At 41.1% G+C, this 20016-nt stretch overlaps 1 protein-coding gene across 4 annotated transcripts in view; it reads right to left on the bottom strand.

Annotated features, from left to right (window-relative positions):
* LOC132828316 (lamina-associated polypeptide 2, isoforms beta/delta/epsilon/gamma-like) overlaps window positions 1-20016 on the bottom strand; it is a 64855-nt gene that overhangs the window by 43409 nt on the left and 1430 nt on the right. The window contains exon 2 of one of the 4 annotated variants that reach the window (XM_060845308.1): window positions 5673-5864. The exons of 1 other annotated variant lie outside the window; for it this stretch is intronic. In XM_060845308.1, the coding sequence (XP_060701291.1) occupies window positions 5673-5864 (192 nt within the window). Of the gene's footprint in view, window positions 1-4301; window positions 4555-4574; window positions 4628-5672; window positions 5865-20016 lie in introns of those variants that run through there. 2 more of the 4 variants (XM_060845311.1, XM_060845309.1) reach the window with 2 other exon arrangements.

The raw sequence follows: 20016 nt of genomic DNA, 5'->3' as shown, positions 1-20016 counted from the left end.
CTATCACTGTATTCTAACACATGAAACCCTCCACTATCAGCTGATGAAGGAGCGTCGCTCCGAAAGCTAGTGTGCTTCCAATTAAACCTGTTGGACTATAACCTGGTGCTGTGTGATTTTTAACTTTGTACACCCCAGTCTAACACCGGCATCTCCAAATCAGAATTACATGGAGTATGACACAGTCTTCAATACTATTGACAGAACTTTGTAAGGGCCACAGGCTTTGCAGTATCCAGTGGCTCCAATGATTTCTTGATATCGTATGGAGCGATTATTCTGATTGCTCTTTGAAAATGCGAGTACAGCTAGATTCAATAGTCTGAATGGCCTCTTTCTCATCTGCACCATTTCAAGATGCCACGCAAATTACATGCAATTGCTTCAATTCAACTAAATAGCAAGTTCCTGTTTTTTGTTGTTCCTCTTCTAGGTGTTTCTTCCTTGCTAGAATTTAGTTCGACTGGCCATAGAACCCTTCCCTCAAGTGATCAGTAGTTGCATAAGAATTTAAGCAAAGTGCTGACAGTTACTAAACCATGGCAGGCATCACATTGCAGTCTGATCCTGTATTAACTCTGCGACAGCACATGCGTGCTTCATGCAGCATTCACAATTTACTACTGGAGATAAGATCATTTAATTTAATAGAGGCCAGAAACTAAGGAGGAGTGATTTGACTCAAAAACGGACTCTTACTCTTCATCTATGAAATTCCACAATAAAGCTACATTTCTAAATTGATTAAAAAGAAATGTCAAAACGATCAAATCTCTACTACGGACCTTTGCAAATGCAGACCTAAGCAATGGATTATAAATATCTGACAGGTCTTCCCTGAAAGCACAGATGGCAAATACAGCATGTAGCTGAGCCATATGGTTCATTAGTAGCAGATTGAATTCCAAGTCTGTGCTGAGTTAGTCAACTGTCGCCAGTAATCTCAATCCTTATTTTTTTTCCCCCCAGCAAGTATCGAAAGGAAAAGCAGACAGAGAAATGATAATAAAATGAAGTGAAAGATAAAATGAGGGTAAAGAAAATGAACAATGATTAAGAAGCATAGAGAAAGTCCCTTTTTAAAAGTTGTACATACATAAACAAATTCTCTATTCCTCATGTTAAATTAAAAACAAAATACAGCAATGCTAGAAATAAGAAATAAGTGCAGGAAGTGCCACCAGACCTGTTGAGTATTTAAAGGAGAGAGCAAAAACTAACGGTCGGCAAGTCAAAACTAGTTTTTCTTCAGGTAGAAATATAATGGGTTATACATCAGGTGTCCACTGAGGATGGGAATAGAGAAAGGGATATTCTGGGATGCGGTAGAAGGCAAAGATAATATGGATAATATGCAAAAGGTGTGGTACTGAGTGTAAACTAGCCTTTGTCTTACTGCACCTCAGGACTGCTCTCTCATTGGAGATAGAGACAACTGGTGGTGGTTTAACCCAAGGGTCACCTTTGCTCGGGGGAGGGGAGAGATTGAGAAGCAGAATTCTTCATGGTAACCTCAAAACTGCAAGAATTGAACACGAGGTTGGCTCATGGCAAACTGGCTGTTTAGCCAACTGAGCCAATTGTAGCAAATAGTCATACAGCACAGAAACAGACATTCAAACAGTCAAAGCATTAATTCAAAGGGAGAGTAAGTGTTAAAAAAACAGCCAGTTCTGAAATTGCTGAACTTGTGAGGAGTCCAGAAGGCTGTAAAATGCTATGTTCTACCATTTATCTATATGCACATTATAATTACAAAAAAAAAGGTCAGTCGGTCACAAAACAACAATACAGAAAAATTTTAAAAGAACCACATTTCAGCCCTGAATTACTTATTTCTTAAAAATTCAAAATTTGTGTCTGTTATCTTTTTGTGGATGTCTATTTAATTCATTTCTAGTTCCTGATAATCCAATTATGAGCATGAGCTAGAAATGTAAATCAAAAAAGGAAGGACAGGAAGGGACCACATCATCTAGTGAAGGTCAGCAAGGATGAGTAATAAAAACAGAAACTGCCCACAGATGCTGCTAGAACTGCTGAATTTCTCTAGCATTTTCTATTTCCATTTCAGATTTCTAACATTCGCAGTTTCTTTTTAAATTCAGTAAGGATGTGGGCTTAGATCTTTTGTCCTTCCTACCTAAGTTTTTGGACAAGGTGTAAATTTATAGAGGAAGTAAATGAGAAATTCTTGATATTGGAACTTGTCAAAGACTTGTTAAACTATTTAATGGGACAAGGTTGCAAAAATAAGTAGCCTAACAATCAACAAAATTTAATCATCTCAGAATCAAAGAGGATAAAAAAGTTGTAAACAATCTGATTCAGACTGAATTAAGGCTAAGTCAATGAGGGATATGAAATCAGTGTTAGGGAAGTGAAATTAATGGTGTTGATTCAACGTATTATTTTCAAAGTAACAGAAGTTGAACTGGAGAAACTTATCACTCATTGAAAACAGACTGTATAACTACTTGGTGCAGGCATGAGATAGACAGCATGGAAACAGATCCTTCAGGCCAACTCTTCCGTGCCAACCAGGAATCCTAAAATTTATCCAGTGCCATTTGCCAGCATTTGCCCATAATCCCTCTAAACCCTTGCTATTTGCATACCCATCCAAATGCCTTTTCAATGTTGTAATTGTACCAGCCTCCACCACTTCCTCTGGCAGCTTTGCATGAAGTAACTAATGTTTTGTTTAGATTTTTAAAAATGGCATTACCCTCTAAACTTTATAAAGCTCTGGGATAAAGAGGGCAAAAAAAGGTGGGATTTTTAAAAAAGGGTTAATTTGCACACTGCCTGCCTCCACTCTGTTTTCCCAAATGCTATTTTTGAACCAAATGGAAGTGATGGAGGCAGGTACAATTATGTAACTTAAAAGGCACCTGGATGGGTACATGAATAGGAAGGGCTTAAGAGGGATACAGGTCAAATGCTGGTAAATGGGATTCAGTAAGAACTGGTCAGCACAGACTGATGGACCAAAGGGTCTGTTTCCCTGCTTAATGACTCTGTAAATATGCAGTCAATAGTAGTGGCCTAGGAAATGTAGCTAACAAGCTACTACATAGCTTAGGGTGGAAGTGTCAAGGTTTTGTGCTCTGTGGGCTAAGGGGCAAATTGTGGATTCTCATGGACCATACATCAACGTTAAAATTTACATTCTGATTAATTTGTATTTATTTCTTGCTAATACTTTGTTTTCTCATTTGTTGAACAAGAAAAATCAAAATTGCAATCTAAAAGGAGGCATTTCCAAAGTTCAATTTGCAATGGTTAGGTAAGACATAATTATAATTTTTTTTAAAAAAATTATAATTATGATGGAGCTCCACTGGTTTTTGAAGGCCAGTTCGCCATAGTACGGGGTCACATATGGCCTTTGCACAATGTTTGAATTTTTTTTGCTGTGTACCTATTTCAGCACATTGTGGTTCATATTAAAAGCTTATTCTGGTTAGGAATAGGGAAGGAAAAATGATTCCGTTTTTAATTAAGTGTTGATAGCGTAAATCGGGAAACTGGCTGTAGTTATCACGCACTTCAAACTAAATAAATTAGGTCAATTTTGCACTTATGAACCCCCTCCATCACATTCCAATCCAACAAATCAACTCAAAATTGTTAACGCCAAGTAGTTCTTGCTGTTAAAAAACGTAAAACGTAGTTTGATGCACTGAAATGCTGCAATGAGTGTCCGTTGCAGCAACTCAGAAAAAGTTTCTATTGCAGTGCTCTTCACACATAAGAACTGCTTCGAGTACGTAGAAACGGCCATTTTGTAGCTTAAATAGCAAAAAGCTTTGCTATCAGTTTGGAACCTCTCCCTTGGATGGTTACTACTTTAAAAAAAGAACCTACTAGACAGTGTATGAGTCTATATTCGGATTCCTTGCTCTCAACTTCCAACTGAAAAATGTACTTAAGCTTAATGTGTCAATGTGTAGGCTTATAATGTAAAACCGAAGACAATTGAAAACCGTGAATCGAATTCAATGCCATTCTTGAAATGATGCACGAAATACAAATGTCGAGGTGCACAATAAATTTATAAATCGAAAGAACTGCAAATCCAAATGTAGCAGAGAATGTTTGAAATAAATTTGTTTCAAACAAAGGAACTGTGCTCACATACGGCCCATTTTCAGGTACATGTATACCAACAGCGAGACCGACTCCCACCCAACAAAAGGAATTCAAATCTCGCAACTCGGCGCGCAACTAAACGCGTTGAATACTGACAATCACCATACTCAAATATATAAAAAACACATCCAGTCCCCTGAACTCACAGTGCTTTTAACTTCTGAAGAATCCTCCTCGTCGCTGGAAAAATCCGCTCTTAATTCTGACTTATTCTTAGAAGTAATGTGTTTTAAGTAGAGCTGTACATAAACCTCTTTCTTCTGCTCCCTCTGTGGTAAAGGCACGTTATGAGCAATTAATTCACTCTTCAGTTTACTTTTAGTTAAATGTGACGGATCTTGGTACATCCCAATATCTGACATATTCAGCAAAAGGGTCAAATCACTATTTTAATTTATAAATTAAGGTTAAACACTAACCAAAGAAACAGCGTACAATACCCAACTGCACACACGCATGTACGAATTGCAAACTGTACATACAAACAAGTTCAAGGCGGATTGGACGCGATTGAAAAAGAATACCCATTGGACAAACCGCAATAGACTCTTTCAGGGACTCTAAAGCTATTCACATAGTAAGAATTCCGATGGCAAGACACATGCCTACATTTTCTTAAGATGCTTACAAGTACAAAGGAAAATGATCAGAATTAATGCATTAAGTGCTTTAGCTAATTCGTGAATTTTGAGCATTGCAGGCAGGTTAGCACAAATTGCTCATTTCTAATTGCCTCAGAACATTGTGGAATCATGAAGGATTTTGACCAACTGAAGTGAAAAAATAAGCTACAATCCCAAGTCAGGATGTTTTTCCATGCGTTTGCTTGCCTCGGACTGGTAGAGATTGCAGGCTTAGGTAATGCTGTCAAAAGAGATTTGGCAAGTTGCTGTAAAGCACCTTGTATTTGGGATTCACTGCTGTCCTGGAATACTGATGATGGAAATGAATGTTTTAATGTGATTAATAGAATGCTGATCAAACAGAATTGCTTTGTCCTGAAATATGTAAAAAGAACTCAAGTGTTGTTGGACTAGCACTCATCTGAGCAGATAGACAGTCTTCCATCACTTTGACTTGTTCCTTGGAGAAAGGGAGTCAGATGTTACCACAAACTTACTAATCAGACCACCAACATTACATTTAGATCCCAGCACCGAACCTTGTAGAACACCACTGGTCACAGACTTCCAGTCAAAAAAAACCCCTCCACTAGTACCCTCTGTCTTCAATGGCCAAGCCAATTTGAATTGAATTGAATTTATTGTCATGTGTGCACTGCGGCACAGTGAAAGCTTTTGTCTTGCGAGCGATGCAGGCAGATCACAGAGTTAAGTAGCATATATAAGTAAATAATAGGTAAACAGCAGCAAAAACAAAAATACAGGTACAGGCGAATGTTAAGAGTTTGGGAATCCATTCAGTATTCTAACAACAGGAGGGTCGAAACTGTTTCGAAACCAGCTGGTGCGTGTTCAGGCTTCTCCCTGATACTAGAGGTCGTAGAAAAACATTACCTGGGTGGGATGGATCTTTGAGAATGCTGGCAGCCTTTTCTCGACAGCAGGCCTGTAGATGGATTCTATAGATAGGAGGTTGGTCTTTGTGATTGTCCAGGCCAAGTTCACCACTCCCTGTAACCATCTTGAATGGTACAGTTCCCATACCAGGTAGTGATACATCCAGATAGAATGCTCTTGATAGTGCACCTATAAAAGTTGGCAAAGGTATTCGCTGTCATGCCAAATTTCCTCAGTCTTGAGGGGATAATAGTGTTGAAGGCTGAACTGTAGTCAATGAGCCAATTTTATGAACTACTTGCTAACTCATGATGATTTAAATGTAATTTGGTCTTCTGGACCAGCCTACCACAAAGGACCTTGTGAAATGCTTTATCAGAAGTCCATGTAGACAACATTCAACGTCTTACCCAATCTCTCATCTTCATAATTTCTTCAAGGATGTATTCAAATTTAACAGACAAGACCTCCCTTGCATAAAGCCATGCTAGCAATCCCTAATAACTCAATTCTTCTCCAAATGCAAGTAAATCCTGACCCTAAAAATCTTTCTCAATAAATTTATTTTTAACTGAAAGCTGACCATCCTGTATTTTCCTGGATTATCCCAGTTGCCCTTCTTGAACATAGGAACAACATTGCTGGTCGTTTGTCATCCAACAGTTCCCAACTCTTGCCATCCTCATCTTTCATCCTCACAGGAACATGCTGGTCCTGAACTCTGACAACTGGCTTTAAAAGATCCCCCCCCCTACATATAATGTAAAACTCAAATATTTGCCTCCACCCCAATTTTTCTGGAGCATAGCTTTTTTAATTTTAGTAAGAGCTGTAATTAAGTCAGGAATTGAGTGGCCCTGGTAGAACTCAAATGGAGTGTTAGAGAGCAGGTCATTGCAAACAAAGTGCTGCTTGATTAGACTATTGATAACCACTTTCATTAGGACTGTTGATCATGAATAGACTGATATGTTGGTATAGATAGTTCTCCTACAATGCTGGCATTCCATTCCAGCAAAACCTCGCTTAATAGAAAATTGCTTTAATTAAATAATAGGGCCAATGGGAAAAGTGGGGTAGGGACAAAACAGCAAAAAAAAACACTCACACGATCGCTCAAAAATCAACCAAAAGCCTAACACAAAGCCTGAATGGATATTTAAATCATATTTCTTAATTAAACGAAAGTAAATTTAACACATTACTTTGAAAAAGTACTGTTAATGCAGGGACAGATGGTCATCATCACCACCTTCCAGGTGCAGTTGTGGTTACAGAAATGAATGGCAGTGGTTGATTGTCTTCTGACTTTCTTGGGGGTTGGCTTAGATTATGTGATATGCAGGTACAAGAACAAATTAGAATGGCAAATGGTATGTATAAGAGTAATGCAGTCTTGCAGGAAATATACAGGACTTATACAACAATATTCTTCTCAGAGGGAGAGCAATAAACATTCATTAGTTTAATTTTTGAGATGAAGTTGCTCAATGTACAGTACTGTACCTCTCACATGCTCCAACGGCACCTGACACTGAAGTGTGCAGAATAACATGGAGACTTCAGTGTTCACATTTTGCACACTTTGTTCTGCAAATGAGCCAATGATTGCCGCTGGAATCGCGCTATTACAAATAAAGGTAAGCGTTCTTGAAAATCCCATTCCCTAATTCTTCAGCGATGTTATAGCCAAATCGTACTGCTGAAACAAACTTTATATAAGAACTACCTGTAATTGACTGGGTTGGATCTGTCCTGCATTTTTGAGTACAGGGATCACTTGGACAATTTTCTGCATTGTGGGGTATTTGTCAGTTTTGTAGCTGTATTGGAACAGCTTGGCTAGGGTTACAGCAAGTTTTGGAGCACAAGTCTTCAGTACTAATGGCAGAATATGGTCAGGTCCATAGCCTTTGCAGTATTCTTTAAAAATGGCATAAAGTACATGAGCAAGGATATTATGGTGAACCTGTATAAGGCACTAGTTGGAGGTCACCTGCACATAAAGATCTAGAGTTCTGGCGGGTGGGTGGCGCAACACTTCAGGATGCATATGAACACATTGGAGAAGGTAAAGAAGAGGTCTACAAACATGACTTTTCTCACCTCTGGAACCAGTTATGAAATAGACTGGAGAAATTGACTAGTTTCCTCAATTGACTGTAATTGACTGGTTTCCTCAGCCAGAAGACTAAAAAGGAGATTTGATCGACATTTTCAAAATTGAGGGGTCTAACAGAATACACAGGTGCAAGATATCCTGCTTTCAAATAATCAGAATCAAGAGGGCACAAATTTAAAGTGATTCACAAAAGTAGTAAATGTGATGGAGAAAAAGCGTTTTCACAGAGAGTTGTTTGGTTCCAGAATGCACTGCCTGGAAGCGTAGCAGAGACAGTTTCAATTGAGGTATTACTACATAAAGCTTGAAAATATCTACTTACGTGTTCAAACACAAACAAACAAAAAAACGAGAAAATTTAAGTAGCTTCTGCCTTAAGTTCTGGAGGGGGGGGGGGGGGGGGGGGAGTGGAGAAATGAGCAAGCATTATTTACATCTTCAATAAAATATATCTTTGATAAGGTTACCGTTTTCTTTTGTAGCACCTCACAATGAGGAATTCCTCCTTGCAAATATACCTTGGATTTTCCTGATCAATACGACACAGTTTGTTGTAATTAAACCAATTGGACAACTAGATATGAAGATTTCTTTTACTTAAGTTGATTAAGTTTCTTTTTAAAAATAATAGCATCATACTGTAGTCTTAAGAGTTTATTTTACAATTAAAAGATTAACAATTCAACTGTCTTAATATTCAGTAATGTTTAAAATCGTGATTTGGGAATGAGAATTCAACTGAGGCAAATGACTTTTCAAATAGCAGATTCTGCAACTTAATAAAAGAACTGCTGTATTCAAAACAAACACCATCTCTCAATAGATGTTTATTGTCCTTCTCTGCTCAATTCTAACAGAACAAACCTCTGCACATAAAGACCATAAGATATTGGAAGCGAAACTGGGCCATTTAGCTCAGAGTCTGCTGCGCCATTTGCTGATGGCTGATATATTTTTCAACCCTATTCTCCTGCTTTCTTTTGATCCCCTTACTAAATCAAGGATCACTATCTTAAATACATTCAATGACTTTGGCAATGAGGTCCAAAGATTCAACTCCCTCTAGATGAAGAAACCCCCACCTCATCTCAATTCTAAAGGATCATCCCTTCACTCTCTAGTCCTAGCCTTTCCTAAGAGTAAATATCATAGCCAGTTAAGGTATTTCTTCTTCATTATTCCAAACATGATCTCTTGAAAAGCTTATTAAGTAAATAAGATGGCTAAGATGACTGCTAAGAGGTTAACTTCATGGACAGATTATCTCCAAAGTCCAGAATCCTAACTGAATCTTCATTGTAGGGACACATCCTTGAATGGACGTACCTTGATGGCACCCCTTGTAGAATTCACATCTGTCATTGGAGTAAATTTACTGCAAAGATTGGGGTAAATCTCCATGTTTTCAAGTTTCAACTTAGCAAAAAACTGATGAGATTAGTTATCCACAAGTATGAAAGGCCACAACTTATTTCCGACCATGTAATGATTTCTTGAACTTGCAGGCCAATATGGTTAGGAAATATCAGTATCGGTCATTGTGTGGCTGAAACCAGCTACAGATCAGACGTTCTGATTTAAAGATCCAGTAGTGAGCTGGGTAGCGTGCAAAAGATCATCACAGCCACAATGCCTGTAGAAAAGGCAGTGTCCTTGATGTCTTTTAAAGGTGGTGGAGGCTGTATTTAATAACATCTCAGCCCGATTCCCAAATCTACTTATAAATAAACTGCATCTCTTAATTTTAAAAAAAGTAGGCAACTTCATGATGTACTGAACATTCTTCTCCAAGAAAGTCCTGCAATAATGCTGATATTTAAACTACAATAAAAGTGTGAAAGATTTCCTCTGACACCAGACTTTTAAAGATTGTTTTCTACAAACAAGTTATTATTTGTGAACTATTCTTTTGTTTATAACTTATAAAGTCCTTTACTTTCATGTGGGAGTCAGTTAGCTGGCTTGTGATGCAGTTATACCAATGGTTTCAATTTCTGCACCAACTGAGGTCACTATGAAGGACTCACCTTCTCAACCTCTCTCTCCCCTTGCTCGAGATATGGTCACCCTCAGGTTAAATCACCCCAAGTTGGCCCTGTCTAATGAGAGAGCAGTCCTATGGCTTGGTCAGACTATGGTGACTTTACCTTTATCTTAATTTCTGAGCAGGCAATAATGTTCTCATCCACATGCTGCCCTTGGATAGGCTGGAGGTTTGGAATGCATTGTCAAACAAAAGTTTTATTGAATTGTATCAGTACATCATTAATGGTAATGAACATTCTGAAGAAACGTCCAAAACTGCTTTCTCTCCACAGTTTTTGCCAGACCTGCTGAGCTTTCCCAAGATTTGTTGCCTGGGTTAAATATAATGGAAGGAGAAGTGAGAGATGTGCTGAGTTGTTGCAGATTGGTAGAATAAAATTTTCCTGTAATTGAGGTTTACAAGCAACTAATGGACGTCAACTTGAGTTGCTTGATCGATTCTGAATACATCTAATTTATGTCAGTTATAACACACACACACACACACACACACACACACACGTATATCCTCATGCTGATGATGCAGCCTGCTACCAAAGAGTTTTGCAGTGGTCGCTCTGTTATCGATACTTCTGAATCAGACGATGATCAGGAGGTAGATTTTTCTCTCAAGATGGATTTCTTATTTAGTGCAGAGCTAAATTGGCAGCTCTTTCCTTTAAGACTTGGCTAGCTAGATCAATAGTGATGACTGGAGAGATGAACATTGAAGCCCACCACCTAGATTGCATTCTGAACTTTGGACATTAAACAACAAAAGACTATTATTTGGAGATAATCAATTGGAGCAGACTATTATTTCAAAAGGTGCTCTCTATAAACAGATAAATACTATATTCCGAAATTTCTACACATTTGATTTACCTATAAATGAACTGCCAATACAGTTTGTTGCAATTGACTCCTTGATATCTTATTTGAATTAATAAACAAGATCTTTGTAAATTCTAGTGTATTGCTTTAGTTGAAAATGCAGTAGGCAATAGGTAATGGCAGATAGTGGAATTTGAATTCAAAAATAATCTGGAAATAAGATTCTAATGATGATCTTAATATTGTCAAATTTTAAGAAAATCCCAGTTGCTTCACAGTCTTTGGGGAAGGAAATCTACCATCCTCACCTGGTCTGGCGTACATGTGACCCCAGGCCCACAGCAATATACTATCTATCTATCACCTTCCCAGCTACCTTCCACGAGCCCCAACTTCACCCTCCAATTTATCTCTCAAACCACGTCCCCCTCTCCCCCAATATTCCTGATGAAGGGATTATGCCTGAAGCATCGATTCTCCTGCTCTTTGGATGTTGCCTGACTTGCTGCGTTTTCCACGTGCCATATTTTTCGACTCTGTTCGTCAGCATCTGCAGTTCTCATTTTCTCCTCGACTCTTAACTGTCCTCTGGGTTGTTAGGTATGGGCAATAAATGCCACCCAACCAGTGACACCCACATCCTTTGGATTTGAACCTCAAAAATTGTGAACTTTGGATAAGGGACAAAAGTGAACAACGCTTAAATGAGAGGAATCATATGGATAATGGATACTTTGCTTAAATCACAAAAGGAAAATTAAAACTAAGAAGCCCAAAACAATCCTAGTTCAGCAGGAAATGCATAGATAATTAAGCAACAATTTATGACTCAAAGTCTCAGATAGATGTAATCTTCTGTATTTGGGTATAGTTTTCCTCTAACATGTTAAATTTGTGACTACATAAGCAACAGAAGAAACATTCATGGACTGAATTTGAACCCAGTTCTCGAGGTGAAAGACCAGTGGTTATCTCATTGCTTCAACCAATAGACGTTTTTGATACAAGGACTGTACAGGTTTACCAGACAAAAGAGGATATGCTGATTGACTGTGGCCATGTGCAATATTAAACCCCTGTATACACAATTTAAACAGGTGAGATATGGTGCACATGCTTCTGAGTTAGATAGTTGTGGATTAAAGAGACTGGCATACAAAAATATAAGCTGGCACTTCTGTACAGTACTGAAGCAGTGCAGGATTAAAGAAAGCACCATCTTGCAGCCGAGACTTTTTATGGCATGGCAGAGAAAGACATGTCCACAAACAAATGCTATTAGTTTCATCTCTAATCTTCCAGATCTTCTGCACTGATCTCTTCAGACTATATTGGGTTTTACAACCTTTCAGAGCTTACTGTTATCTTCCTCATAACTACCAACATTAGTACAAAAATACTTTATTTTAAAGTGATATAATGTAATGACTATATGTTTATAGTTGTACCTTAACTTATATCCAGGTGAAGAACTGACATGAAACCTTATTGTGATACAGACTGTCAGTACACAAATTCTCTTTTTTTAAAGAAGACTTGGTCGATTCTCCAGATGATCTCTTTGGCTACAGAACAATCCTATGTTCCAAGGATTGATAAGCAACAGATCCTAAAAAGGATAACTTGCAGAGTTAAAGTTAGTGCTTTGTCCTCAAGATGGCAGCAGAGTTTTTATTTGGCGGGAGAGGGGGTGCTGAGCCTGGGGCCTGTTCACTCTTATTGGCTTGCTTTCTTTCCTCCCCACCTCTTTTGACTTTTGCTTTTTTTTCCTCTCTTCTTTCTTAGTTTTCTCTTTAAGCTCGGAAAGTTGAGGATGAAGTAGGCAGAATCCTCCCACTTCCTCCAGACCAAAGGGGTAGCCATGGGCACACGTATGGGCCCCAGCTATGCCTGTCTCTTTGTTGGCTACGTAGAACAGTTGATCTTCCGTAATTACACCGGCACCACTCCCCACCTCTTCCTCCGCTACATTGGTGACTGCATTGGCACCACCTCGTGCTCCCACGAGGAGGTTGAGCAATTCATCAACTTCACCAACACATTCCACCCGGACCTCAAATTTACCTGGACGATCTCTGACATCTCCCTCCCCATTAATAATCTCCATAACAGACTCCCACAGCTACCTGGATTACACCTCTTCCCACCCTACCTCTTGCAAAAATGCCATCCCGTATTCCCAATTCCTCCACCTCAGCTGTATCTGCTCCCAGGAGGACCAGTTCCACCACAGAACACACCAGATGACCTCCTTCTTCAGAGATTGCAATTTCCTTACCCACGTGGTTAAAGATGCCCTCCAACGTATCTCATCCACATCCCGCACCTCCGCCCTCAGACCCTACCTGTCCAACCGTAACAAGGACAGGACGCCCCTAGTGCTCACCTTCCACCCTACCAACCTTCGCATAAACAAAATCATCTGCCAACATTTCCGCCACCTCCAAAAAGTCCCCACCACCAGGGATATATTTTCCTCCCCACCCCTTTCCGCCTTCCGCAAAGACCTTTCCTTCCGTGACTACCTGGTCAGGTCCACACCCCCCTACAACCCACTCTCCCATCCTGGCACCTTCCCCTGCCACCACAGGAACTGTAAAACCTGCACCCACACCTCCTCCCTCACCTCTATCCAAGGCCCTAAAGGACCCTTCCACATCCAAAGTTTTACCTGCACATCCACTAATATCATTTATTGTATCCGTTGCTCCCGATGTGGTCTCCTCTCAATTGGGGAGACTGGGCACCTCCTAGCAGAGCGCTTTAGGGAACATCTCCTAGATACCCGCACCAATCAACCACACCGCCTGTGGCCCAACATTCAACTCCCCCTCCCACTCTGCTGAGGACATTGAGGTGCTGGGCCTCCTTCACCGCCGCTCCCTCACCACCAGACGCCTGGAGGAAGAACGCCTCACCGTCCGCCTCAGAACACTTCAACTCCCGGGCATCAGTGTGGACTTCAATAGTTTCCTCATTTCCCCTTACCCACCCCCCCTCACCCTAGTTCCAAACTTCCAGCTCAGCACTGTCCCCATGACTTGTCCGGACTTGTCCTACCTGCCTATCTCCTTTTCCACCTATCCACTCCACCCTCTCCTCCCTGACCTATCACCTTCATCCCCTCCCCCACTCATCTATTGTACTCTATGCCACTTTCTCCCCACCCCATCCTCCTCTAGATTATCTCTCCACGCTTCAGGCTCTGTCTTTATTCCTGAAGGGCTTTTGCCCGAAATGTCAATTTTGCTGCTCCTTGGATACTGCCTGAACTGCTGTGCTCTTCCAGTACCACTAATCCAGAAACAGTGACAACCAGATGAGCCAGACACAGCTGCACTCTAGCCCAGGGTTTCCTGTCGATAAAGGAACAGGTCCCAGACCAAATCCCCAGGCCTAGCAGTGCTGGCTGGGCTGAGGCCTCAGGTTTGCACCTAGGCCTGGGTGCCTGAAGGGGGAGAAAGGCAGTCTCAGCCTGGTGTGGGGGTTTCCCTATGTGGAGATCATCTTAGTCTGCCAGAACACTAGAATACCTGGATGCTGAAGATGATTCATCCATGAATGGCAGTCTTCTTTCAAATGTGGGAGTTTAAAGAGAGTTCAAGGGTTACTGCGGATTATATCTGCCATAAATGCTGTTGGATACGAACCTTATCATATCGAGTGGATCGGTTGGAGAGACAGATAGAAGCGATGAGGAATTTGCAACATCAACAGTATGTGATGGATGGCAGTTATAGGAAGGGGGAAAGTTTCAGATACAGTCACATAGATGGGTTAACTCCAGGAAGGGTAAGAGAGGTAGGCAGCTAATGTAGGAGTCTTTTGTGGATATACCCATTTCAAACAGGTATGCTGTTTGGAAAATGTAGGGGGTGATGGATTCTCAGGGGAATGTAGCACGAACAGCCAAGTTTCTGTTATTGAGATTGGCTTTAATACAACGAGGGGTACATCAGCTGCCAAGAGATCAATTGTGTTAGGGGATTCTGTAGGGGGGGGGGGTGCGGGGGCGCGTGGGCACCCAGGGAGATAGTGAGGAAAGAGGTTGATCTGAGACAGGTACAGTTGAGAACAGAAGTGAGTCAAACAGTCAGGGCAGGCAGGGACAAGGTAGGACAAATAAATTAAACTGCATTCATTTCAATGCAAGGGGCCTAACAGGAAAGGCAGATGAACTCAGGGCATGGTTAGGAACATGGGATTGGGATATCATAGCAATTACAGAAACATGGCTCAGGGATGGGCAGGACTGGCAGTTTAATGTTCCAGGATGCAAATGCTACAGGAAGGATAGAAAGGGAGGCAAGAGGGGGAGTGGCATTTTTGATGAGGGATAGCATTACAGCTGTGCTGAGGGAGGATATTCCTGGAAATACATTCAGGTAAGTTATTTGGGTGGAACTGAGAAATAAGAAAGGGATGATCACCTTATTGGGATTGTATTATAGACCCCCCCAATAGTCAGAGGGAAATTGAGAAACAAACTTGTAAAGTGATCTCAGCTATCTGTAAGAATAATAGGGTAATTATGGTACGCGATTTTAACTTTCCAAACATCGACTGGGTCTGCCATAGTGTTAAGGGTTTAGATGGAGAGGAATTTCTTAAGTGTGTACTAGACAATTTTCTGATTCAATATGCAGATGTACCTAATAGAGAAGGTGCAAAACTTGAATTGCAAACCTTCCCCTGCCACCGCAGGAATTGCAAAACCTGCGCCCACACCTCCTCCCTCACCTCCATCCAAGGCCCCAAAGGAGCCTTCCACATCCAAAGTTTTACCTGCACATCCACCAATATCATTTATTGTTTCCATTGCTCCCGATGCGGTCTCCTCTACATTGGGGAGACTGGACGCCTCCTAGCAGAGCGTTTTAGGGAACATCTCCGGGACACCCGCACCAATCAGCCACACCGCCCTGTGGCCCAACATTCACCGCCGCTCCCTCACCACCAGACACCTGTAGGAAGAATGCCTCATCTTCCACCTCAGAACACTTCAACCCCAGGACATCAATGTGGACTTCAACAGTTTCTGCATTTCCCTTTCCCACGCCTCACCCTAGTTCCAAACTTCCAGCTCAGCACTGTCCCCATGACTTGTCCTACCTGCCTTTTCCACCTATCACCTTCATCCCCTCCCCCACTCACCTATTGTACTCTATGCTACTTTCTCCCCACTCCCACCCTCCTCCAGCTTATCTCTCCACCCTTCAGGCACTCTGCCTTTATTCCTGAAGAAGGGATTTTGCCCAAAACGGTCGATTTTACTGCTCCTCGGATGCTGCCTGAACTGCTGTGCTCTTCCACTAATCCAGAATCTGGTTTCCAGCATCTGCAGTCATTGTTTTTACCAAGGTGCAAAACTTGACCTACTTTTGGGAAATAAGGCAGGGCAGGTGACTGAGGTGTCAGTGGGGGAGCACTTTGGGGGCCAGCGACCATAATTGTACTCGTTTTAAAATAGTGATGGAAAAGGATAGACCAGATCTAAAAGTTGAAGTTCTAAATTGGAGAAAGGCCAATTTTGATGGTATTAGGCAAGATCTTTTGAAAGCTGATTGGAGGCAGATTTTCACAGGTAAAGGGATGGCTGGAAAATGGGAAGCCTTCAGAAATGAGATAACAAGAACCCAGAGAAAGTATATTCTTGTCAGGGTGAAAGAGAAGGCTGGTAGGCATAGGGAATGCTGGATGACTAAAGAAATTGAGGGTTTGGTTAAGAAAATGGAGGAAGCATATGTCAGGTATAGACAGGATAGATCGAGTGAATCCTTAGAACAGTATAAAGAAAGTAGGAGTATACTTAAGAGTGAAATCAGAAGGACAAAACGGGGACATGAGATAGCTTTGGCAAATAGAATTAAGGAGAATCCAAAGGGTTTTTACAAATACATTAAGGACAAAAGGGTTACTAGGGAGAGAATAGGAAGGCGGCCTTTATGTGGAACCACAGAAAATGGGGAAGATACTAAATGAGCATTTTGCATCAGTATTTACTGTGGAAAAGGATATGGAAGATGGTGACATCTTGCAAAATGCCCATATTACAGAGGAGGAAGTGCTGGATGTCTTGAAATGGGTAAAGGTGGATAAATCCCCAGGAACTGATCAGGTGTACCTGAGAACTATGTGGGAAGCTAGAGAAGTGATTGATACAGATATCTCAGCAAGAGGCCCAGCATCGATAGTCACAGGTGAGGTGCCAGAAGACTGGAGGTTGGCAAAGGTGGTGCCACTGTTTAAGAAGGGCAGTAAGGACAAGCCAGGGAACTATAGACCGGTGAGCCTGATGTCACTGGTGGGCAAGTTGTTGGACGGAATCCTGAGGGACAAGATGTACATGTATTTGGAAAGGCAAGGACTGATTAGAGATAGTCAACATGGCTTTGTGCGTGGGAAATCATGTCTCACAAACTTGATTGAGTTTTTTGAAGAAGTAACAAAGAAGATTGATGAAGACAGAGCAGTAGATGCGATCTATATGGATTTCAGTAAAGCATTCAACAAGGTTCCCCATGGGAGACTGATTAGCAAGGTTAGACCTCATGAAATACAGGGAGAGCTAGCCATTTGGATACAGAACTGGCTCAAAAGGTAGAAGACAGAGGGTGGCGGTGGAGGGTTGTTTGTCCGACTGGAGGCTTGTGACCAGTGGAGTGCCACAAGGATCGGTGCTGGGACCTCTACATAAATGATTTGGATGCGAGCATAAGAGGTACAGTTAATAAGTTTGCAGATGACACCAAAATTGGAGATGTAGTGGACAGCAAAGAGAGTTACCTCAGATTATAACAGGATCTGGACCAGATGGGCCAATGGGCTAAATGTGGCAGATAAATGCAAGGTGCTGCAGTTTGGGAAAGCAAATCTTAACAGGACTTATATACTTCATGGTAAAGTCTTCGAGAGTGTTGCTGAACAAAGAGACCTTGGAGTGCAGGTTCCTAGCTCCTTGAAAGTGGAGTCTCAGGTAGATAGGATAGCGAAGGGGGCGTTTGGTATGCTTTCCTTTATTGGTCAGAGAATTGAGTACAGGTGTTGGGAGGTCATGTTGAGGCTGTACAGGACATTGGTTAGGCCAGTGTTGGAATATTGCATGCAATTCTGGTCTCCTTCCTGTCGGAAAGATTTAGTGGCATGGATTGGATAAATAGGCAAAATCTTTTCCCTGGGATCGGGGAGTCCAGAACTAGAGGGCATAGGTTTATGGCGAGAGGGGAAAGATATAAGAGAAACCTAAGGTGCAACTCTTTCACGCAGAGGGTGGTACATGTATGGAATGAGCTGCCAGAGGATGTGGAGGAGGCTGGTACAATTGCAACATTAAGAGGCATTTGGATGGGTATATGAACAGGAAGGGTTTGGAGGGATATGGGCCAGGTGCTGGCAGGTGGGACTAGATTGGGTTGGGATATCTGGTCAGCATGGACAGGTTGGACCAAAGGATCTGTTTCCATGCTGTACATTTCTATAACTCTATGACTCTATGAGGCTTCCAGCCTCGAAGCCAGGAGCCCGCCGTGGCAGTCGCATCCTGGTGTGTCTTAAGGATATTCCATTGTTCCGAAGTCAGCTTTCTCTGAGCCCAGGAATCGTTAACTGAACTGTGATGAACTTGGTCTTAAAGTTTACTTTTTAAAAAAATTATTGTATGACATCAGTCATTGATGTAGGTGCCATGATAGGGCGACTTAAAAATTTTCACTGATTTTTCACGTAAAAGCATACATAATAATACATTTCTATTTTATTCTAGTTACAAGGGTGAAAGAACACAGTCTGAACTTGACAATTTACATTTCTGTGGGAGGTGAACTATTGCCTGATTGTCTATTTTCCTAAATTTTAATCATACTGAGTTAATTATACTAATGTCTATTTTATTATCCAAAGTAGATTTTGATACAAGCTTGGTTTCTGTGACTTATCTCACTACAACTAAATAGTTATTAATCTCATGGGAGTGCAAAAGTGATAGAGAATTAGTTAATTATAGAGGGGAATGAGATCAAAGGGGTGAATGCCAAAAAAGGAGAGAATGCAAAGAAAACTAATAGTTGAAGAGTTGTCTCCTTTCCCCTCACACAGTGGTAGGTCAAGAATTTTTGGCTGGTTACAATTCAAGTCAGAACTCGGACGAGCAACAGGTTTGTAAAAACTCACTGCTCAGAATGAATATTGGATTGAGTGAAGGTGCATGGGTCATGTGCCATACCCTTCCATTAATGTTTTACTTAGACTTAGTTCCTTCACTTCCATTTCAGACAATGGACTGCAAGATTCTGTCACAGCCACAATCCATTGCCTTCTTTCTGCTTCTACCCTGCTCTGCTCTTGGAGGTCTTCATCAACATACAGTGTCAGGGTTTTCTTTGATCATCCCAATCTTCCTTGGTGATATCTACTGCCAAATTGGCAGGGCATGCAGAAGGTGTCCTGCCACCATCGATCATTGCTTCACCACGATGTTCTGCAGGTGTCTCTGACCAGTCCTCTATAGCATTTCCTCATTGGGTATCATATGTAGAGGCTGCAGTACGAAAGTATTACACTGATTGTGATGAAAGATGCCAGATTAAGTGAGAGCTTTGCTATTCTCTTCCATATTTCATTCCCATAGATTGTGTGCCATTGTTAATGTCAACAGCAGAGTAGCTGCTTCAAGGCCTTTTTGATGTTGTTGGATGCCCACATTGGTCTCCCAACGGCTCCACACAATGCTCCTTTGACAAATCTTTTTTGATATCAATCTCTATCATCCTCCACAGGAGCTATTCCTTCCTAGGTAGAGGAAGTGGTTGACATCCTCAAAAAGTTTTGTACCAATTGGAAGTGGCTTTATTGCTATCTAATTATCAATAATATGTACTTTGAAGTACAGTATAAATCCAAAGGCTGGCGGCCAGGTCTTGGAGCTACCACGATTTTTCAGCCAGCAAAGCAAATGTGGTCTGCAGAACTGGAGTCCATGTGTTGGATACAATGGTGTTGCCACAGAACACCAAATACTGCATCTACAATCCCCTTCTTCACAATGAAATCAATAACAAAAACAAAAAGAATGAAAAAGATTGTAGTTTTGTGGTATTTTTATGATGATAATCAAAGAGGCCAGTACTGGTCTCAACAAAACTGCTGAAATTGTCGTATAAGGCTACGAAGATGTAATAATACCATTCGGGGATGCCACACTGGTTGCAATTGATTAACAGAATATTTTGATGATAGATTTTGAAGAAGGCTTTTGATATCTTCTATGTAGTTGTTTATAAATGGCTTCCAAGTTCTGCCATGTGATATATAAAGAATGACGTATGAAGATATACTCACTGAACCATCAGCCTGAAAATCTGC

The sequence above is a fragment of the Hemiscyllium ocellatum genome, chromosome 26, assembly GCF_020745735.1.
Source record: "Hemiscyllium ocellatum isolate sHemOce1 chromosome 26, sHemOce1.pat.X.cur, whole genome shotgun sequence".
Taxonomy (NCBI): Eukaryota; Metazoa; Chordata; class Chondrichthyes; order Orectolobiformes; family Hemiscylliidae; genus Hemiscyllium; species Hemiscyllium ocellatum.
Note: the sequence above shows the minus strand (reverse complement) of the source record. Positions and strands in the feature narration are given on the sequence as shown.